Source organism: Osmia bicornis, chromosome 1, assembly GCF_907164935.1.
Source record: "Osmia bicornis bicornis chromosome 1, iOsmBic2.1, whole genome shotgun sequence".
Classification (NCBI taxonomy): domain Eukaryota; kingdom Metazoa; phylum Arthropoda; class Insecta; order Hymenoptera; family Megachilidae; genus Osmia; species Osmia bicornis.
In genome coordinates, this window is record NC_060216.1 from 4664693 (window position 1) to 4687233 (window position 22541).

At 38.6% G+C, this 22541-nt stretch overlaps 6 protein-coding genes across 8 annotated transcripts in view; 4 read left to right on the top strand and 2 right to left on the bottom strand.

Annotated features, from left to right (window-relative positions):
* Positions 1 to 2917: 2917 nt before the first annotated feature.
* LOC114880427 lies at positions 2918 to 8178 on the top strand. Of its 2 annotated transcripts, none has more exons than XM_029196423.2 (4): positions 2918 to 3011; positions 3935 to 6180; positions 6909 to 7290; positions 7482 to 8178. In XM_029196423.2, the coding sequence occupies exons 2-4, from the start codon at positions 4433 to 4435 to the stop codon at positions 7617 to 7619; spliced, it is 2268 nt and encodes a 755-aa protein (XP_029052256.1). In that variant the 5' UTR covers positions 2918 to 3011; positions 3935 to 4432; the 3' UTR covers positions 7620 to 8178. The 2 variants fall into 2 exon arrangements, with proteins under 2 accessions (XP_029052256.1, XP_029052258.1); XM_029196425.2 differs by lacking the exon at positions 2918 to 3011 and adding an exon at positions 3739 to 3842.
* LOC114880432 (coiled-coil domain-containing protein 124) lies at positions 7994 to 9544 on the bottom strand. The gene is made up of 4 exons (XM_029196430.2): positions 9369 to 9544; positions 8856 to 9020; positions 8527 to 8795; positions 7994 to 8459 (listed from the first exon to the last, which is right to left on the bottom strand). Exons 2-4 carry the CDS (start codon positions 9012 to 9014, stop codon positions 8261 to 8263), a joined length of 627 nt encoding a protein of 208 aa, XP_029052263.1. The 5' UTR covers positions 9015 to 9020; positions 9369 to 9544; the 3' UTR covers positions 7994 to 8260.
* On the top strand, positions 9071 to 10432 carry LOC114880433 (UPF0235 protein C15orf40 homolog). The gene is made up of 4 exons (XM_029196431.2): positions 9071 to 9338; positions 9615 to 9705; positions 9762 to 9889; positions 9966 to 10432. Exons 1-4 carry the CDS (start codon positions 9213 to 9215, stop codon positions 10053 to 10055), a joined length of 435 nt encoding a protein of 144 aa, XP_029052264.1. The 5' UTR covers positions 9071 to 9212; the 3' UTR covers positions 10056 to 10432.
* A 68-nt stretch (positions 10433 to 10500) lies between these two features.
* Positions 10501 to 13815, bottom strand: LOC114880430 (arrestin domain-containing protein 2). The gene is made up of 6 exons (XM_029196428.2): positions 12740 to 13815; positions 12290 to 12414; positions 11956 to 12173; positions 11456 to 11602; positions 11056 to 11277; positions 10501 to 10969 (listed from the first exon to the last, which is right to left on the bottom strand). Exons 1-6 carry the CDS (start codon positions 12850 to 12852, stop codon positions 10778 to 10780), a joined length of 1017 nt encoding a protein of 338 aa, XP_029052261.1. The 5' UTR covers positions 12853 to 13815; the 3' UTR covers positions 10501 to 10777.
* Positions 13816 to 13923: 108 nt separating this feature from the next.
* LOC114880429 (BUD13 homolog) lies at positions 13924 to 16937 on the top strand. Of its 2 annotated transcripts, none has more exons than XM_029196426.2 (5): positions 13924 to 14697; positions 14911 to 16120; positions 16184 to 16338; positions 16410 to 16594; positions 16678 to 16937. In XM_029196426.2, the coding sequence occupies exons 1-5, from the start codon at positions 14585 to 14587 to the stop codon at positions 16848 to 16850; spliced, it is 1836 nt and encodes a 611-aa protein (XP_029052259.2). In that variant the 5' UTR covers positions 13924 to 14584; the 3' UTR covers positions 16851 to 16937. The 2 variants fall into 2 exon arrangements, with proteins under 2 accessions (XP_029052259.2, XP_029052260.2); XM_029196427.2 differs by having other exon boundaries at positions 14605 to 14697; positions 14765 to 16120.
* A 228-nt stretch (positions 16938 to 17165) lies between these two features.
* Positions 17166 to 22541, top strand: part of LOC114880431 (HIRA-interacting protein 3) — a 29489-nt gene continuing 24113 nt past the window's right edge. Inside the window, exons 1-2 of the mRNA XM_029196429.2 lie at positions 17166 to 17258; positions 17324 to 18061. Of these exons, the coding sequence (XP_029052262.1) occupies positions 17989 to 18061 (73 nt within the window). The 5' untranslated portion in view covers positions 17166 to 17258; positions 17324 to 17988. The remainder of the gene's footprint in view (positions 17259 to 17323; positions 18062 to 22541) is intronic.

The following is a 22541-nucleotide window of genomic DNA, read 5'->3' on the forward strand; positions in this document are numbered from 1 at the left end:
GTCTTTGTGACAGTATACACGTGAAGAACGAGATAATGACACGTTTTGCATAACGCACAAGATAAATTTTAAAGTGATAACGTGTTAAAATTTGGAGAAAATGTTACCAGTGAATTGGACAATAATTGATTGATTTTTTTGTAAATTGAAATTGAAGTGCCTGCAAAAATTCATCAAATCTAATGTATCATTTTGATAGCGATACAAGTAATATTCAATAATTAATTCTTCTTTTATTGGTTTTGGTTATTTTCATTTTCCAAACTTTGACATCAGCTGTTAATGTTACCAACGTTTTAATTCTCGATAGAGACCGTCATCAGTGTTCCTTTAATTTCAAACAAACTTCCTTTAATTAAAGTTATTAATCAATTAAATGCTTCAATTAAATATCGAATATTGAATTCAATGTATTTTCTTATTGCTGAATGGGGATGCTTGAATAGGTTGTTGCACTCTTATCAGGATCCTTATCACTTCCTTTACTTATGTCAACCATCAATGCGATTGAACCGAGCATAGGAAAATGCATGTTTAGTTCGAAAGTTTATCCAAGATAACACCTCAGGAAACGAGAGACTTTTCGAAAAATGAGAACAAAAATTTAAATTCTAATACCAATCCAAGGGTTGGTGTGTTAACTGGTCATTGATCGAAATTAACTCACGTTTATAACGGCATAATTAGAACGCTTATTAGATCACCACGACTCCTGATTTCCAATCAACCTCTTAATAACACATGTCTTGTATATGTAATTATTATGCCTGGGAATGCAACTGATATTGTAAACAGAAAAAAAGGCAACCTAATAATTACCATATAAAAAAAATGTATGTTAGTCATAATTTGGGTCACGGTCCCGTATTGCAGTGGCTGAAAATTATTTTAATCAATGCTCATACGGTACAAAGACAACGACTAGAATATTGATGCCCCCCGATTGCACGATTCTTCTAATCGAACCATGATCAATAACAAAGAGAACAAAATTCTAAGTTCATGTAAAAGTCACGACTATTTAAAACAGAATTAACAATTTAATTTTTAATTAAAGTGTTGTTGAGACTGTACATAAATAGTCATGGTCCGTTTCTCGCGACCCTAAAAATTGTATGCTTCCGTTAAAGTTTAGCCTCATTTTATTAGTACCGTTTAGTCACCGGAAGCACATACGTGATGACATTTACACCTAGACGTCACTTAAATGATGTTATTTGAAATTTTCCTGTTAAGTGAAAGAAACAAACATCATTAAATAGCAACGCCCAGATTTCTCTGCAAACAGCGTAGAAAAGAAAGACAAATGAAATTTATTTTCTATCATCAGCTTTCTTTGACCGGAACCATATTTTTACTTGTTTCCGCTACGCGCACTGCGCACCCATCGTTTTCTCGTTTTTCTTTTAATGTAGGACAGGCGTGCAAAATCCTTTCAAAAATCATTTGTAAAATTGCATTTCAAGTTCAAATGAAAGCAATACTTTTGAATCATACTGTACGCATAACATGATACTTTAAACCAGTTAAGATTGAGTATGATTAGGATTGATCAACCGAAGCCTTCGGTTACCGATACGAAGAACGTGTTTCTTTAAAAACTAATAATAAAAATAGGAATATATTAATATCTTATGATAGTCTGGGTCCGAAATTGATTATGAAAGAGGACAGCCTCTGTTCCTGTGACGTGACCATGGCAGAAAAGTAACGGGCACTCCGGCACGCTGGGCTTTCAACGCAGTGGATTCATACCGAACAAACTATACATCGGGTGTTCAAGAATTATAGTCCTTGTAATAAAAAATCATACCAAAAGTTTACAAAAAATTTATTTAGTTTCATAAAGTTGCTTAAATAATATGATAGTCAAAATAATAATGAGTAGTCGCTAAACTTGCACTTTAACATTTCAAAATTTACCTATCTCGTCTTTCTCCCGCCATTTTTCCTAACCCTTGTATCCTTTCCGAATCAGTTCACTAACACTTATTCTAAAAACCATAAACAACCATATGATTCATGATTGATCATATTGAATCTGTCGAATATATAAAAATAAAAGAAATACCCAACCGATGTAACCTAAGAAAAAAGAAAATACAAAATACAAAAGGACTATCAATTTCCGGCACTTGCCAACAACGATTCCCTCGAAGTTTGAATTTAAGGGTTAAAATACCTGGAGAAAATCGAATATTATTGGCTAAAATATTTTGAAGAAATTTCATGGTATTTTACAGGGTTTTTAAATTTGATTTACCTTTTACTGCTGTCAGGACACCGTGTAGGAAAGCGCGCGAAGTGGGGCGGCGCTGTCTCGTGTGCGCGGCGTGCGTGTGCCTCGGGACGCGCAATGGCCGCCGTGACCCGACGTGCGGCAGTTCAGTGTCAATCGTCCTTAATTTTCCCGTTTTAATTCGCCGTTCCACGCCCACGAAAATGCGCGCTACCTCGTCGTGCATGCAGTCGACACGGCTCCGTGACGCGGTGTACTTGGACGATCTTCAGTGTGCCTTCGTCGTCGCGATCCTGTCGCGGATGTATCAACGGTCGTCGAGAAGCACCGTGGACGGTGACACGCGACCGAGCGTGTCGAAAACGTGTACATCCTGTTCTTTTCCTCGTGGATAATTGGCACGAAAAAATAAAAGCGACCCAGTGAACATGAATTTTCAACGTGTGCCCCCGTTGGGCGGCTCTCGTCTCTCGTGAAAGTGGTCCCCCAAGTTCCTGTGCTCGATTTTATTTTTATTTTTCGCCTGCCAGAACAGTCCGCCTCTGCCAAGAGGAAGTGTCAATTGACGGTTCAACGCGTGTGTTAATAGACCGAATTCGTAGTGTTAAAAACGTTTTTTCGAGTGGATAATCGAGGTGAGAATCACTGGCGAGCAACAAGTGACGAGGGACGAGTGGACGAGGGATGGGTAAAGCTCGCAGTCGGCTTTGAACCAACGTGTGTACTTATGCTGTGTGCGGAAAAAAGGCGATCAACAGTCAAGGTACAAAGGGTAAGTGCAATAATGAGTGTTTGTCGCGAGCCAAGGGCTAAAACGAATATTGCACGTTGCTTGAGAGCAAGGCAAACAAAGGTTTGACAACCACGCGATACTTATATACCGTTTCTCCCCCCTTGTGAGAGTTTCTGCGTAACGAGTGTCATTGTCGAGGTATAAAACAGGAAACCATGCGTAATACGGAACAGTCAGCAGTTATAATAACGTGTTTCGTGTTAACAGAGACACGATAATGATATGTACATTGTTATTATTGTTAAGAGATTTTTTTGTTTCTGACGGTTTGAATCTGCGCGCGCAATCATCACGCCCGACATCCCGCGCATATTTGAATAACCTAAATAATGGTCACGGAACTTAAATGTAATTATATTTAAAATGGCAGACATTAAGTATACTCTCGCTCTGGGGATAATTGAGAAGTACTCTTATCGAACTTTCTATCGTGCTAATTTACATACGTTCGCAAAAATGAAATAAAACGAGTGTCTGATATTTAGTTGCGACACCGCCATAAATATGCGAAACCTGATCATGCTATCCTAGATAAACAACTACCGTGCGGTTCCAAACTGAAAAACAAATCTTGATAACTTGTTTGGCAACAATAGCGGTTGAAAAATATGAATCAGGTAATGATCGAACTATTTATCGACTCGATATGTAAATAAAAATAGGATATTTTTACGAGCCACTGTAATCCAGCCGGATATATTCTTTATTTCTCATTGCCTCACCGCATTTGTCATCAGTGCATTAAAATGCGATGCGATTGACAGAAGTAGTTATGTAAAAGTTGTGTGTGGTTTGGTGTCTGGTCTTCAGGTACGATATTTGACGTGGCTGAACATATTATCGCATAAAATAACATTGGAAACAAGGTGCACGAGCCCTCTAATCGGACTTCTTCTCCGCAGGTCGAAGGCATCAAAGATAGCAATTAGGAGGAACGACCATTGCTAACCCAGCGAACCGTGAACACTGCTGCCTAATAGAAGGAGCCCGTAGAAATGTTACTTTCGTTTTTCGCGGGGAAATCGTGTCTGTCCGAGCAAGGATTGCAAGAATTACAGGAAAAGTGTTGCAAAACTAACTATGCATTCTGCTGGAACGAGCTGGTAGAAAAATTTCAACAAAGTCACTGGAAACAATAAAAACTACCCAATGCCACTTGATTAATTGATGCAGCAGTGAGTAAACCCAAAGAAGAATAGTTTGTCCGAAGGTCGTGTATTTTGGACTCGGCTGATAACGTTGTTATTAGGAGATATTCAACGGTGAAAATTCGTCTTTACACCGTGAGTCAGACCTAGAGTCTTCAGAAGGAACTGCACCACTTTATATGCAACAAAACAGAAGAAATTTGAAGTTCTCTTCAAGGATATCTTTATGATTGACGAATCATCATTAGAGAAATGGCCACGGAGGCAGAAGAGACTGTACCAGGGGCATCCTGGTACACAAAGTTCTTCGAGTACTGGAGAAACCGGAACCGGGTTGGTCCAGGCAAGGTAGAGCTCCCCGATTGCGACTTCTTCATCGTGGGTCCAAGAAGGACGTTGAGGATCTTGAAACCGACCTTGAAGAGCGGATGGTTCTACGAGAACACCAACGACCGTCCAGAATCCATCATAGACAACTTCTTCACTCGTTGGTCCCGGAGGCCTCATTCTTCAGGGAACTGTAGGTGTTCCTTCCGGCAGTCCAGGAGACTGAGCACTACCGAGGAGCAGATTATCTCTGCAGAGTTGAACAGGATCAGAACCAGCCTCTGCGAGGCTGAAAAGAGCGAGCGTGGAATAGAGGAACTCGAGCAGAGGGTGTCTGTAAACTTGCAGAAGCTTCAGGTCGCCGAGGACGAGCCAGTTAAAACGGAGGAGAGAAAGGATGATGAGGAGGTTGATAAGAAGGATCAACAGGCGGACGAACAGAAGATCAAGAACAAAATCGTGAAGGATCTAGAGAAGTACATCAACGTGCTGCTGGAGGAGATCTTGGACGACACGGTGAGGTACATCGCCGGCGCGGAGGACACTCTTATCAAAGATCCGCGGGTTGGTAACAAGGAAAACGGCTCCGAGCAATCGAGCACGAATAAAGAAGCGTCGGATGAAAGGAAAACGGAGGACGATGAACCGTTCAAAGACATCAGCTTCTCTTTCCATGCGGAGAAACAAGAGGAGGAAGACTGCAAGAACGAAGGCTACGTGAACCGAGGCTTCATAGGATCCGCCAACGATCCAGATTCCCTGGACTTCTACCTGAGGCCTGAAGTCACTTTGGAACAATTAGATTGCATCGATTCTGGTATCAACAGCGTGGAGACAATAGAGTTTCAGCCGGACCAGGAGCCAAGCCTGGAGCAATCGTTGTTGAGGATCATCGACGAGAAACTGGGCAGAACGCCACTGTTGCTGAGGAACAGTTGGGAGGATCTGAGCGGCACAGGTGGCCAGCAGAACGATCCTCGAGGTCAGCCGACAAAGAGAACGGACGGGACGATGATTCCGAGAAGCGGCGAGCAGCTGACCAACGAGGGATCGGAGGTCACCGGGGAGAATGATGCGGAAAGGAACGAGCCGCAGGATTCGAGCGTTCAAAGCGTCCAAGGAATCGATATCTCGACGGATAATCTCGAGAGCGGCGAGGAAACTGTTAACGAGGCCAGTTTCGAGAAGCTACGGCTTGAATTCAAGGGCAACGAGTCGTCCTTCAGGACCAAGAAGAACAAGCTCAAGGAAAAGCTCTGTAACCCTGTCGAGTCAGACGAATCCAGCTGGAACGAGAAGATGGGAAGGTTCGAACTTAGAACCGAGGCTGCTTCCATTGAACTGGAGGATTACAGAAAAACATGGCCAAATATCGAGGACATGGATTCTTCTCCTCCGGATCTGGTGACATTCCGAAGAAACAGAAAACCTATGATCGTATTTCTTCATGGCTTCGGATCATCCGCGGAGATCTTTGAACATCAGCTCCGCTACTTTTCCGCTTTGGGTTATCCTTGCATCGCTCCTGATATGCTGGGACACGGGATGAGTTCAGCACCTAGTCGATCGAGAGATTATCATTTTAATAAGCTGCTGAAGGATTTGGACACCGTCCTTTGTCATTATGTATTCAGACCGGGTCAAAAGTGTGTCCTGGTCGCGCACAACTATGGGTAAGGTTTGCTTTTGTTTATCATTTGACCGTGACTAGAGTAGAAACTCGTTGTAATCGCGTAACTTATCTCCGATCATTTAAAAGCATCCGCTGGTATCGTAATTGCACGGTACATGCGAGACTCTGTGTCTTATCGTATCTCCACTCTCTCGAAGATTACAAATTCCTCGACGTTCGAATCGCTGCATTAGCCGCACGCGTTCAACGGCTAATGGGTGAAGCTGAAAGCGCATTTAATCCACGTTCCTCGAGTTCTTCGGATTTTACTTGAGCAACGTGGCGCTAGCCGTTATTAGAGTGTAACGTACACATTACCGTTTCTCGGATGAGAAATTTAGACCTGCTCGGTAATTAGTAATTTTTGCACGAGAGAAAATTATTTAACGTTCGTTAACGAATTCGGTCAATTGATCGACAATCACGACCTACACGACGCGATGCCGTAAGCGCTGTTTAATTTATCGAGCGACATTGCAACACGACATGTAGGCCGTCGGCTGTGTCCACGTACAGTTCAATAGCCGTTAAACAGCGAGAAAAATTCACACCTATGTCCTACACAATATTGCGGCAATGAGTTTAAGTGCCACGGGCTAAGAAAAAGGACATTATCCTCTGACTTCTGCAATAAATAAACCCATCTTTTCTGGATTTTCATTTTTCATTGAGAAGGAATGCGTGATGAATGAAAGCAACCAGAATTGCATGGTTTTTTATTAATTATAGATGCAGTTTTGCGGCCGCATTGGCCTGTAAATACGACACCAGTATCCATCAGCTAGTCCTGATATCCGGAGGTGGTCCAACGCCATTGGCAGCGCCCAGCACGGAGAGCGCTGGTCGTTGTTGTCTGAGAGCGATTTTAGCACCATTTTTAATGTGCGGCCTTCACAGAGATATATTATATTCGGCGAGGGGCCGTCAACACCCTTACTGCGGCCCCGAGCCACCAGAACAATGGCCATCGCACATGAAACACGTTTTGGGCGGCATGGTCTGGCCGGAAGGGGACTACGTCTTCCATAGAAGGATATGCACGCCGACTCTTCTCATACATGGACTAAGGGACAACAAAGTGTCGCTCGTGCAGGAATGCCAGATGGAGAGGGTACGATTTTTCGACACTTCTTTTATGGTGTTACGTTGCTGCATATCATATGGATACGATTTCATGACATAAAAGTTTCACGAAATAACACTTACGTTATATCAAATTAAAGCTTAAAGACTAAAGAAAATTACTACGTAAAGGATTCATTGATATTCTTAACACAATTGTAATTATGTTAATTATTTCAGACCATGTTGAAGGCTTTCCTGGAAGCCATACCGACTGCAGCGCACACACCAATGACTGATTGCCCGGACCAAGTGAATCACATGATTCATTGTTTTATAGATCTATGGAAGAATAAGAAGGTGGTAACGGTGAAATGACTGGGTATATATGTTCACTAAAGAAGCACATATTGTTATTATTTGATAAGATTATATTTAAATCAAGTTCTTTGTACGGGTACTTTACTCATTGTACATGACAGAGAAGACACAGTGCCTTGTGCTTGATTTGCCACAGCGAATTGAATGCATCGAGACAAAGATTAGAATCGTTTGTATATAAATCTAAGAGTCTAACAGGTGAAAATTCATTTGTATAGAATACTATTTTTATACAATTGCAATGAAGTAACCAATCCTTTTTTAATAACTATTTTATCTTTTTTACGAGTTTTTATATGAACGTAGGATACTGAAGTTTTGTAAAATTGTATAGTAACTATGCCAAAACGTGTACACGATCGTTGAAACGATTCTGTTTAAATTTTCGCAGCCTTTAATTAATTCTTTTCTTTTAAATGAATGTGTAAAATACAATGTAGAGGCTATGTAGTAGCGTATAAGTTATACCAAAGATGATTTTATGCAAATGTTATTTTATGTGTTCTAACGGAGTATAACTTATTCGTTTACAATAAAATTGTGTACAGATACTTGATTTGTTCGTGATTATAATTATAATGAGTCTTCTTATTTCACATATTCCATCGAATCATTTAATCAGTCACATGCGTTTCGTATCAACGGTTTAGTAGGAGTTTTTGATTCAATGGATTCTCAGGCGATTTCATCCATTCCTTCTTTAATATCTGCTTCAATTGACTTAACCTTAGGGTAGGATTTTGCTCCTTAATAATAGGCATCGTTCTCTCTTCAAAACTAGCATACGCAGCCTTCACACGCTTCTCAGGATGACGATCAACTTCTGGATCCTTTGTACTGAATCAAAACAATTTTATTAGGTTCCTCAATAATGTAAAGGTTAGCATATTAAATTAATTCTTACCTTAAAACAGATAAAGCCTCATCTATACCATGTGCTGTTTCACCTTCGATCGTTAGCCTATTCCAATTCTCTTCAATTGGTTTCTCATCTTCCTTCTTCTTCATTGCTACTTGATTCCGTTTCTCAGTCACAGCCACGATTTCTGCTCTAGTTATTTTTGACGCCGGTTGTTTGCCACCCACTTTTATAGTTGCCATTTCCTTTTCAAGGAGGGCTTTCACTTCTGCTTTCTTTTCCAACTGCTGTTGGCGTTTCTTTTCAAGCTCCTCCTAAAATGGTCATTAAAATTTAGAGAAATTGTTTTTTAAATTTCAATGGTAGTTGAATACCTGTCGCTGTTTCTTTTTAAGAACTTGTTTATCGTCATCCTTCCAAGCTTTTTCTTCAGCTTCCAGAGCTTTTTTTGTATTTTCTGCTTCTTTTGCCGCCGCTTTTCGAGCTCTGGCTGCGACAGCTTTGCTATTTTCACCGACGAATTTCTTGGGCATTTTGAACTGAAAGTAATTTAAATATTTGAATATTTTGCGGGAATGGAAATGTTACTAGGGATCAGTTGGCAGCACTGTTACACGTGCGCAGAAGCTTCGGTCATTCACAGTTGTTGAGGTTAAAAGTATCATTCGAAACATCATGAAGCAAATCCGCTAAACGTAAAATATGGTGTGAGTGATCAAGGAAAATACTAAATGACGTGGTACTTTGGTAATACGTGCCTGCGTAGAAAACTTTTGCAATCCTTAACGAATACTCGAGAAATGTCGAAACAAGGTTCAAAGAAAGCTGGGAAGACTCAAAAAGCACCCATCACTGAGGTTAGTTAGCAAGATAAATTTATGACTTACCGATCCCAATTGCGAAGATGATTACTTGATGAGTGATCGTGATTTGATCACCTATTAAGAAAATAACATGACATTTTCTATGATACACTTTCTAGTTATATTTCATGCTACTAGGCGTCGCTTGCGAATACAGGAATGGCAACATTATATTTGCAACTTACTAGATACTATTTAAAAAAAAATTCTGATTGAATATTGCGCGCTTTTTGAATCATATTTTTTTTATAAATAAACAAATTTTAATAGGAACCTAAGGGACCCGTGGGTACGAATAAAAGCGGGAATGTTACTATAAAAGTACAAGCAAAACCTGGGGCAAAACATAATAATATAACAGGTAATTAGTTGTAAAGTGACAAGGGTTTCGTGTGTTTAGAATACAATATTTTTTAGATATTTCTGAAGATGCTGTTGGCGTTGCAATTTCCGCGCCTCCTGTTGAGGGTGAAGCAAACACGGAACTCGTGAAATATTTAGCTTCCGTTTTGGGAATGAGAAAGTCCGATGTGTCTTTAGATAGAGTTAGTTTAATATTCACTGATTGGATTTTCTTTTCTTTTTCTTAGTTAATTTTATATGGAAAATTATCTTTTATAGGGTTCCAAAAGTCGACAGAAGGTTGTTGTAGTATCTGGAACCACTGTGGAGAAAGTTTTGGAGAAATTGAAGGGAGAAATGGGGACTTGAAAATAATTTCATACATTTTGTACTTTCTCTTTTCGAGAAATTATATTTATGGTACATGAATATGGCAATTTTGCCCGTTCAACGTGTAATTTTATACATTTATTGCATTGTAAAAATAATTTGTTAATGACATTAAGTTATTTCATAAGATTATTTTTTTTTTAATCATGAAGCAAATAATAAAGTCTGATATGTATGTACATTTTATTATACATGCTCGATATACGCGATAGTATTTTAGTATTTCCTTTGTTTTGCAAAATGGCGGAGCTACAGGTGCCTCACAGTGGTTACGGGGAACGTCCAAAATTCGTCATTTTGGTGAACAAATTTTCTAATTACTTCGTAATTTTCTGAATAAAAAATTCTTAAAAATATCATTGATTTTTCAGGTTCAAGTGATGTAACTCCGTTTACTAATCTATACTTAAAGATACTCAGAAAGTACTTTTTACAATATATTTCATTCGTAACGTAACATTTACAAAGTATTAACAAAATTACTTCTACATTTGTATTTTTTTAATACCTACATTCTCATATTTCCTACCTAGTCTCTAAATTTAATAAAAAAATGGAATGTGAATGTTATAAGTATTTTTAGTCCCACTTTCGTTTTAAAGAACAAGCATTGTTATAAGCGTATTATCTCTGTCAAAAGTCCACAGATGTTCCTTAAAATTTGTATATTAAAACCGTTTCTGTCGAACTTAATTAAACGTTCATTCTTGTATCTCGAAAGCCTTGTCGTCCAACCATGGTCTAAATATTGGCAGGGTTGACGGGTAATGTGCCCCCCTTTTCGACGGTGCAGTCCCTGCTGGAGCACCCTCCTGCCTCAAAGGATACGTCGCCAGGACGATTGGTATTTGTAACTTGATCTCTTTATCCAAGCTCTTCGGACTTATCACGAACTGTAACCATATTTTATTATAAAGAAAAGAGAGCGTGACAAATTAGTCATGCTACTGTAATTACCATAATCACTGCTTTTACTCACGTAGACGTGATAAAGAACGTTGATAAGATTGCAGCCACGCAGATTAGTGGGAGGCAAAGGAGGGACGTACATTTGCTCGTTCAACCACTCTTCTCCTTCACCAGGACGGATCTTCCCTCGGGATACACTTGCCAACTCTCTTGTCTCACTTGCCAGCACTTTACCCCGACACCGGTACTGGATGGTTTCCGTCAATGACGCTTTAGTCGACTTCATCGTCACCTGTTGAAGATATAAATTACGCAATAAGAGGGGGCTGGGTCAATTTCGTCCTAGAGGTTCTCCATTACACCTTTCAAGCATAAAGAACGTTCACCTATTAAAGTATCATGTTATGCTGACCCTGTTTCCACGGTAGGAATTCTTTTGGTCAACCATCCGATAGAAATACGATACGTACCTTGCTTCGATTGCTGACTGTCGCTGAAATACCAATAGTTTCACCAGGTACATATCCGCCCCTGTCGAGGCTCACTCTGCAAAATACTGGCCCTCCGGAGACACAGGATACCCCGACACGCTGTTCTATTTCCTGTCTAGCTGGTTGCTATTTGGAAAAGAAATAGTCGATATAAGTGAGATTCTGGGAACAGGTGTCTATTGTCTTTCACATTTTTATTCTTTTTTTTATTTTTTCGCATTCACCAGATCAATGCTATCGGCTATCATTGGAAACCAGCCGATTACGTAATTTAAGGCGTGTGCAATGAATGTGACTATACAATTGAATCAACAATGCGGTCGCGAGCATTCGGAGCTGAATGTCACGTGCCTACGTAATAATTATCTTCCACACGACATTGTGAAACAGTTTTCAAAACAATGTACCTATATGAACCTTAGGATGTAGTACACATCATCAATTGATAAATTAATTATTAAACCTTCGTGATGTCTTACCGCCAAAATTGGTTGCTCTAAATTCAAATCAATGGGATTCATCACAATGAAGACTTGTTGGTTCTTGTGAGTGAGACCACCCGGTTCCCGGAGTGCGGCCTTGCAGTAATACTGTACCCATCCATGTTTACCCAAGAAAGTGGACGGCAGACCCAAAGGCAAGCCTAATTTGAATGGAAAGCTATGGATCCCCGGCGACAGCAGCGATGGTCCCTCTCCTGCACGGTGTCATCGAACCAAGAATTATCATGCGTCGCACGGTGTCGCAGGTGCGGTATGGAACAAACGAATTTCTATAGCGATTGTTTATGAGAATGCAATTTATTTTCATTACCTGGCTCGCCCAGTAATCTCATACGAAAATCAATGTAGTTTTCTTTATCGTAAACCCTCTCGGCACGTTGGCTCCGTACGCGAACCACTCCTTCGCCGATCACGTGGAAATGCAGCCCTGAAACACTATATTTCATTTTTTTGTGAATAATATTTTATATTCATTCCACTTTCTATAGGGAAAGTAATTCATATCATTGACACGATTCAAAACTGTTACACTCTTCTTGAGTGTTAATTAATTACAGCTATAATTAAAAATCCTGTTAATTGCTTATTTATAGAAAATGGAAAAAAGATGAGTTTCAAATTAAATCATCACGCTCCCGCCGTCGCGTCGCGTCGGTAGATTAATATTCAACGCCTCACTGCGGTGACGTCTCTTCGATAATAATTACGCGCAAATGGCATCACCGATTTCAAAAAGAATGTACAAATAAATGTTACTTACTAAGCCTCGTCGTCCAGTTCGATGAGTACCCGACCGGACAAAAAGTGTCCAGGGAAATACAGAAGATTCGTGTTGTCGAAGAGTATCAGGAATTTGCTCAATTTCCGCGTCATGTTGAGGATCAGCGAGTAGAAGGACGTTCAGGTGAAGAATGTTTTAGGATGATTGACGAACGAAATTGTTCCATGCATGTCAGTGAGAATCACTGGCACACTCCCATAACCTTGCACACGATACGTTTGAAACTGGTCTCACAGTGCCAGGTAGCCTCTCCAGGCGTCCTGCCTCGCTTTCATTTTCCACGCACGCACGATGGTAATTTCGAGCAACCAGACGAGAATAAAAGGTACCAAGTATCGACGGATCGACGGCAAACGTCGATAACAATGCTCCTACGTCAAAAGTATCAGCCGCTGGCTCGAGGAGCCCGTCTCTTCCTGCCCATTCTTGGAGCTGTGTTCACTTTCGCTCCCCTACCTCCTCCTACTCGTCCTTTCCACTTCCAGCACCATGTAAATTACTCACTTTCCTCTGGTCGACCAATGGAGAACCGTTCTTCAGTTTCTTATACAGTGGACACGGATTAGATCGTCTCGCTTTGCTGACTAGGCTGTGAGTACATGGATCGATGGGTATGGTCGATGAAGTTCTGGTATGGGATCCACCGTGTATCCTATGGTCACGTGAGGAGGAGGTTCTCCAAAATGATGGGCTTCCCCTTCTCTACTTTTACCCTTACTCTGCTAAAAAGGAAGCCTATGTTCCACCAGAGGGGGGCCAAACTGTGCCCCAGGACCTTGAAGCACCATAGCAAGTCCCAACTTTACCTCAGAGATAAAGAATTTAATATTTAGATTAAATACTGTTGTTTTTAAAATTGGGTTAATCCTTTGTGTGGTCAGAAACCATCAAGTAAAATGATTTATCATGATCAAACCATCTTTCCACCTCAAGTGCAGGCTAGCGATAAATGTAATGCATAATGCATGGCCATTAAACCGAAAATCAGATATATATCTGATGCACGTATGAAAGATTTTGAGACGGTCCGCTAATTAAATCATTAATTTCATGTTCATGGATCCGTGCTGATAATTTATATATCAGGGATTTCCTTGTTCCCTTAAACCATGCGAGGTTTTTCATTAAAGATTTTTAATATTTCATGTTATATTACCAAGTATTAAAACTATGGAAATTTTATTAATATTTACAAAGAAATACTCCCTCTGTCCCATAATAATAGTAGCAAGTGAATATTTAAACGAGAATTATTGGCGAATACAGCTGTAAGTTAGGTTGTAGCGCAAAGTTGGGAAGATTTCAATCAAAATCAACATTTCATGATATCTGTCATTTGTTTTGACACATCTTTCAATTTTTAGATTAATCTAATTATTACCAATTATAACTGTTTTTCTAATTAAAATTGTTTTATATCAGTTGAATATCAACCCATTGTAAAAGTAAGATGAAAAAAACAGAGTTTTCAAGCAAAGATCGAGTTGCGATTGTCCAGTTCTTGCCAGTTCTTGATCCAGATTTTAAGCTCACGCATATAGGGAAAGCAAAGCTTCGCAGCTAAGGGATCCTACCTACAAGTTTAAAATGCAGTAACGAAATTATTCAAAAATCCAGAAACTATCTGATCGCTCAAAATAAAAATTAGAAGTAAAATTTTTAATTTATTGTTTAATTTAATCTAGTTTTTTGATAATAAATGTTGCGTTCTATATTTCTTTTCTTTTGCTACTATTATTATGGGACTGTTTAAATAGCGATCACAGTGTCCCCATGTGAACAACGCGTGAAGCATTCTAGTAGCGTAAGTTGCGCGTTTCAGCGATGGAGAAGAAATTTGTAGATCAGAAAGAATATTTAAAGAAATACTTGTCCTCCGGAGATGGCGACGATAAAAAGAAGAAAAAGAAGAAGAAGATGAAACTAGGAACTAAAACGTAGGTTTCAATTTGCATATAATATACCTTTTCTTGCCAGTTTCAACAGGAGACCCTTGTGTTTTAGGTTATAGTAATTGTTTAACACACCTTCCAGGAAGTATTTTGAAATTTTAAGAGGAGAGAAACTAATTGATTATAACTTTAGAAACTAATTGATCCTTTACAAAGACTCTTCGTTTCCTTGCACAAATTTTAAGATGTGTTTTGCAGAGTTAAAATCGTTGATGATGACATAGACCTGAAGAACATGAGACCTATGGAAGAAAATGAATTTGATATCTTCGTGGATGCAGAAGATGCACCTCAAATTGCTGGTGTAGTAGATGAACGTGGACCGGTTGACTTCTCGGATAAAAGGAGATGGAAAATTGTAGCGGATGACGAAGGTGGAGACTTGACCGTCACCAGTTCTAACAAAGAAAACAAACAATCTAAAAAAGTAAAGAACCATGATTTATCTCCAGCAAGAAAACAAAAGAAACACTTAGATAATGATTTATCTCCTCCGAGAGTATCCAAAAAGAACAAAACAGATGCAGATAGCGATTTAAGTCCACCTAGAAGGAAGTCTAAGAAACATGCGCACAAAGCTTCACAAAATAATAGTGACAGTGATAATAGTTCAACAGACATTCCAACTGGTAAAATTAAAAAGAAAACAAGGAGGAAAGAGAGATCTGATTCTGATTTGAGTCCACCAAGAAAGAGTAAAAAGATCATAAAACATAGAGATAAAAATGATTCAGATTTAAGTCCTCCTAGAAGAAATAGGAAAGATTCTGATTCAGATTTAACCCCTCCTAGGAGAAGTAGAAAGTACTCTGATTCAGATTTAAATCCACCAAGAAATGAGAAACATAAAAACCATGACTCTGATCTGAGTCCTCCAAGGCAGAATAAAAAGCATAAAAACAATGACTCTGATCTTAGTCCACCAAGGCAGAATAAAAAGCATAGAAACTATGACTCTGATCTTAGTCCACCGAGGCAGAATAAAAAGCATAAAAATTCACACTCTGGACATAATGATTTCAGTCCACAGAGGGAACATAAGCATAGAGGTTCACACAAAGAAAAAAATTATAAACATTCTGATAAGAGTTCCAAGCCATATCGGAGATATTATGATTCAGATATGAGCCCACCTCGAAGAAAGAATAGAGATATTAGCCCTAGCAGAGATGGCAATGATTTCCATAAGTCTAAAAGGAATAGATCGGATGATAAATATAAACGCGATTCTCACACAGAGAATTCTTCTAGAAAGGAAAAGTCGAGGCATAGAGATACTGACTATGCAGATAATGAAAGACGAATGAAGAAGACATTAGATGGAAAGACAGCAGGATTGCAAAATGCCAGGGCTTTAAGAGAAGAAACAGAGGCGCATAAAAAACGAGAAGCTGAACACTTCAACAAGGTACTTAATTTCATTTGCTCTTTTAATTTAGAATAAATTTACAAAATTTATTTTCTTTTACAGCTTAGCAAAGAAGTTACCGGGGTCGGTCAAGCAGTGGTTCTACGCGATTCAAAAACTGGAAGAAAACGTAACTTAGAAGCTGAAGCGGCCGAGGAACGTGAGAAACAAAAGCGACAATCAGAATTGAATGAAAAATATGCTAAATGGGGAGCAGGGTAAGTAGCACAAAATTTAATTTACAACACAAAACCATATGGAAGATCCTAAGAGTATGTTTCTTGATCAGTTTGAAACAGGTAGAGGATCGTGAAGAGAAATTAAAAGATGATCTCTATGAAATGAGTAAACCATTAGCAAGGTATGCCGATGATGCTGATTTAGATAAAAGACTCCGAGAACAGGAGAGAGAAGGTGATCCCATGTTGGAATATATCAAACAGAAACAAATAAAGGAAGGCAAGAGGAAACCAGGTAAGAGAATGTTTAAATTTAATTGTTTATTAATATATTTGTCATCAAGGAGTATACTTATATCTTAATTATTATGTTTTCAGACCGACCATCGTACCAAGGATCATATATGCCAAATCGTTTTGGTATTAAACCGGGTCACAGATGGGACGGGGTGGATAGAAGTAATGGATACGAAAAACGATGGTTCGAGGCTCAAAACGCGAAGGTAGCGCGTCAAGAAGAAGCTTACAAATGGAGCACTTCGGACATGTAAAATAAAAGTATCTATTTTCTATAAATTATCGACGAGAAATTGTAAAACACAATTTCTACTTAATAAACAACACTATAAATTCGTTAATAATCGTTCTAACTGTCTATCTCAAGCATCTCCATGGTAAAAATCATCCGCGCGTGTTAAAGAAACATTTAAAAAAGGCGACAGCTGTTTGTCGCTGCTCTTTAATCCAAGTCACGCGAGACATAAACCGGAAACAAATATACGCGAGCATGAATCATCCGTGTGGGATTATCAAAACCGTAAAATCGATATTCGTTCCAGAAAACGAGACGAGTACGAAAGCTGGCGCCTGTCTGCCACCAGTCTGCTCGTTGCAAGCAAGTTTGTGAAATCAATGAGAGCTAAAAGTACACACCAGAGTTGGGAGTGGCGAATTGCATTGTAAATGTATTTTTCATAATTTGAATTTCCCGCCTATATTTTTGCAACATAGATTTCTTTTTTAGGAGAGCCTAAATAAATTAAAGCGACTGGGACGCTTGTTTCTTCAAGCAGATTCTCAAGTAAAGTCACCGCGCGACCGTAGATGCGTACGCACAATCGAATCGCAAATATATATCGACTCGCGTAGTCGAGACGCAAGGGCAGGGTCGACGGCTGTGTCAGTACGCCTCGCGACACCGACGGGATATCTGTGTTCTTCGTCTCGTGTAGGTTAGGGTTTAGTGTTCGCCGGTTGTAGCTTTTGTACGCTCTTTTAATACCGTAGATTACCTTCGTCGGCCAAATAAGAATTAAATAATCCACCTATACGTCCAGTTTGACCAACCGCACAAAATAATTGTATATTTTCCCCCTGAGTAACGTAAGCCGGTACCACGCCGTGTCGTTCACCTCCAGTCAAAATTACTTCTTTTTTTTTTAATCCGTACGCTCTGTGATTTATTGTACCAACGAATATTGCGTCCTTCTCAAATAAAGACAATTTTTCGAGTATATATACGTGTTGAAGCTTCCTCGTGATTAGCGTCTTTTATACGGATGACTCGATGTTAACGAGAAAAGTACTTGCTCAATCGTAATCGCGAATAACACGAGTGTCGCGAGAAACGGTGGGCGTTTGCGATTCGAGGATAAAGATCGGGAAGGATTTAAAGGAGCACAGTAAAAAATGGGATGCAACACGAGCAAGGAGAGCGTGCAGCCAGTCGGGGATGAGGCCAAGGAGGATGCTAAGAACGGTGGTGAGTAATTTTCATGTTGAAATAAACGATTATTCGTATTCAGATAATATGGTAAAATCGTGGAGATAATTTTCAATTATCTGATCGCGATACGTATACACCCTAAGGTGGGTAAATTTAAAAATTTCTTAGTAACCATTTATGATGCATTGTTTGAAATATTATTGATGATGGTCTGATGATTCAATGGAGCTCTGATCATCTTAGCAGCGCAACATTCGTTTAACCTTTTAATTGAGTAATCAACTGGTCTTTCGCGATAAATAGTTGCAGCATGAACTTTATATCTCCACAAGAGTGTTCTTTTGTTAAGCAATGCCTCTTATCAATTATCTCGAGCGCTATTCATAGTACGCTTAGTAATTATTGTTTCAACAATTAATAAACAAAGGCGACTACTTGTATTTATAAAAGAATAAATTATTTATTAACAAATTATTGATAATTACGCATAAAAGTCCCATCATCGATTTCGATGATCTTGAAATATGTTGTTGAATTGAGGAATTTTTTCCCATTTATGCTGCATATTTGTGAATTTTTCAAATTTTGTGTATATGAAAAGAATTTCATTTAGAAACAGAGACAAATGATAGATTCTTTTAAAAATTCCTCAGTGATTACAGAACTACCCCTTACCCCGTAATATGACCTTTGCACTTCAATGTGGTAACTTAATCAACAATATTTAGTTTATTCCACGGGACACTGAAATTTTTTAATTGCAATTCCTCGTTGTAAAACGAAGGTCAGTAAATCTCTCAAATTACAAACTTGAAGTTCTCGGCCTTCTATTTCTATTTTTCATTCGTTATCCTTGAGGAGGATATTCTGAAAATTCCAGTCACGAACAGGGCTGTATATCACGAAATCTGTTCATACGATTGCAATAATCGCAGGAAATGTATCATCATCATTCGGAATAATATCCTCCGTTTGTTTACTACACAGTCGTGTTGCTGTTTCATTTCTTAGTCATCGAAGAATTTCAGAGCTTAGCTATGATATTAGATGTTTTTCAAATTATAAAAACATACTTTGTCACGTATAAAGTAGAGGCACGTTGCCATTGAGTTATGCGTCTGTGGAAGCATTTTCTTCTTTGCAAAGCAATATCGGCGGTGAATGTATGAAAATTTTATTCGGAACGAGTGGTTCACGTTTCAGATATTCCAGCTCACGAAGGATCATCGATAACGCGATATCGTCTATTCGATTCTATCATTCTGGAATGAAAAATGTTTAGCTCGAAGAAATTTTTTTTCCCTTCAAAAATTCATTAGCCTCGTTTGTCCAGGTGATAAATAAGATTTTCCTCCCTTCGTTTCTAGGTTAACCTGATTTTCTCGCTTGTCGCAAACTCGAAATCTCTCCTATTTCGTTGAACCCCGAACTTGGTCGCGTGATAGGGCTGAACCTTTCGAGGCATTCGGGGTCATGAAAGAATCTTTTATTTATTTCAAAGACCTTCGAGTTTCTGTTTACTAGGATCTTAAAAAAAAAAAATCAAAGACAACAGTATAATTAAATGTCCATAAGATTAGTAGATTGGTAGAAATTCGTGTTTACGCTATGTCAGCTTCTCTCAATCAATTATTATCCTGTTGGGAAACGAAGTTTCTTGCCAAGGCTGACACGTAGGCTCGAATAATATATTTATTTCACTGACAGCGGTAGTTGAGTGGAAAAGTGCCAAAACCGATTCAGCCACGTGTCTGAAATCCACTTTTTCCGATCGAACACTTCTCGATTGGAAAACAGAAAAATTGATAAAATTCCGGTTATTCTTTGATTCTTGTTCAACCATTGGCGTAACTAGGATTTTTTTCGGAGGTGGGCCAGGTGTCATAGAAACGTTAAAATGTTTGGAATTTTTGGAATTTGGAAATTTGGAAACTTCGGAGTCCTGGAATTTTTGTATTCTTAAATTTTAGAATTTTAAAATTTTGTAAAAGCCACTCCACATTTCGGGGGTTGTTACAATGCATATTTAAAAAAAATTGCAGTCTTCGCCTTTTTCCACCCTGAATTTCCTCGAAATCAATCGATCGGAGACAAATACACCCACGACAAGTTAAACCCAAGGCCGCATTGATTGAAGCACTCGCGTGCGATATCGATTGACCGTGTTCGATCGACTTCCCGCTACGCAGATTCGATCTTTTTTTTTTCTCTCTTTAATTCTCTTAATCGACAAGTAGCACAATCGCAAACAGAAGGTAAAGTTGCTTTCGTGTTCGCGAGGTCGCGTGCGATATCTGACCCCTTTCTCATCTGTGAAATAATTTTTAAACTCTCTTTGTATGCACGTTGTTAAATAAAATTCATTTGGATCATTTATTTTGGTCTTCTTCAGGTTTCTCTTCAGCTACGATAGCGGGGTCGTTGGTGGGTTAAAAACGCATTCGTGCGAGAGCGAATGAATTATTTATGCGATCGTTAACAGCCGCGATAAGTTTGCTAATGGACACGCTACATTTCCATCGACAGTTCCATGGTTAGATCGCTGTTTGTCTGGAGAAAACTTAATTAAACAATTGGAACAATTCATTTGTATTAGATTTTATATAATTTCTATGAATAACACTTCGTCAAATTAACGCGAGCTTATGAATAATTAATTGTCGACGGATGCATAGCAACCATGTGACGCGACTGTAACAACAAATAATCTTTATTACTGCGAGAAACAAAATAGCCTCGGCACGCAAGCGAAGAATTATTAGGTACAAGTTAAAGTCGAGAGAACTGCGAAGAAAATACTCGAGGCTCCTTGTGTTTTGAATTGAACAGTAAGGTGTCCCATGATTTATGCACGCGTAGCGAATCTCTTTTCCTTTCTTCTGGCAAGTCGGCCAACATCGATTCCATTCCGATGCAATTACCGCCGGCAATAACTCGAAATATGGAACGCCTAGCGTTCTGGGGTTTGTTCATGGGTGCCCGACAGTCTGATGTACTCCATGGCCACACCCCTCCTTCGGCTCGGACCTAATTTCTTCTAAACTGGACGTTATTTATCTGTAGCCTAGTTAGAGATTTTTAACATTGGGAAACTGCAATTTTGGCAGTTGAAAGTTTAATATTTGAAAAATCTGGAATTAAAAGCTCGAAACATAAGAAATTGCATATTGGCCATTGGAAATTTGAAAAATTGCAAATTGGCAGTTGAAAGTTTAATATTTGAGAAATTAGGAATTGAAAACTCGAAACTTAAGAAATTGCATATTGGCCATTGGAAATTTGAAAAATTGCAATTTACCAGTTGAAAGTTTAATATTTGAGAAATCTGGAATTAAAAGCTCGAAACTTAAGAAATTGCATATTACCCATTGGAAATTTGAAAAATTGCAATTTGCCAGTCGAAAGTTTAATATTTGAAAAATTAGAAATTGAAAACTCGAAACTTAAGAAATTGCATATTGGCCATTGGAAATTTGAAAAATTGCAAATTGGCAGTTGAAAGTTTAATATTTGAAAAATTAGGAATTGAAAACTCGAAACTTAAGAAATTGCATATTGGCCATTGGAAATTTGAAAAATTGCAATTTGCCAGTTGAAAGTTTAATATTTGAAAAATTAAGAATTGAAAACTCGAAACTTAAGAAATTGCATATTGGCCATTGGAAATTTGAAAAATTGCAAATTGGCAGTTGAAAGTTTAATATTTGAGAAATTAGGAATTAAAAACTCGGAACTTAAGAAATTGCATATTGAAAAATTGAGAATAGAAAACTTTAGAATTGAAAATGGAAAGCACACTACTCATATTTATGGTATTCTGTCGACAGATTCAAGGTTTGATAATTCCCCGTGCATTACGTTTCCAGGAAACATAAATTCCAACTTCCGTCATAGTTATCGGTTCACGATAAACGCGAACACTGTCTATGACAGTTTCATAAGCTTAGATAATATTAATCATCTTTTATTGAGACATGTTCCTACTTATCTTTTATCGAGCTTAAAATATTGAATTCCAATGAAACGGTTACCTTTGAAGTGAGATAATAGGCCATTCAACGTAGCCGAGGTGCCAAGTGCTGGATGGCTAACGACTCTGCCAATCTTAAGGTGAAGGGTCAAAGGTTACAGAACGTTCACCTCAAAGTGTGCAAGAAAAGAAACGTTTCTGATGCTGATAAATCAATAAACAGGTCGCTCGACAACTGGAGACCATTAAGTTTCATACTGGCACACTTGTTTTACTTATAGACTTAAAAGTGTTACGATGTTGCACAGTTATTAATCTGAAAATTTATTAATATCTCTTGCTATTGATAGTTAAAATACCAATGATTGTGACCCACATTCTATCCCTAGTCTCGGTCGCTTTCGTGAATTCCCAAATTATTAACATACTGCTGCACAGATTCTGAATTAGACCAATACCTTTGATTTGGGTCAATAAATTTCAAATATTCAGTTTCCAATTAGCAATTTTTAAAATTTTAACCTTTACTAAAATTTAAGCTTTAAA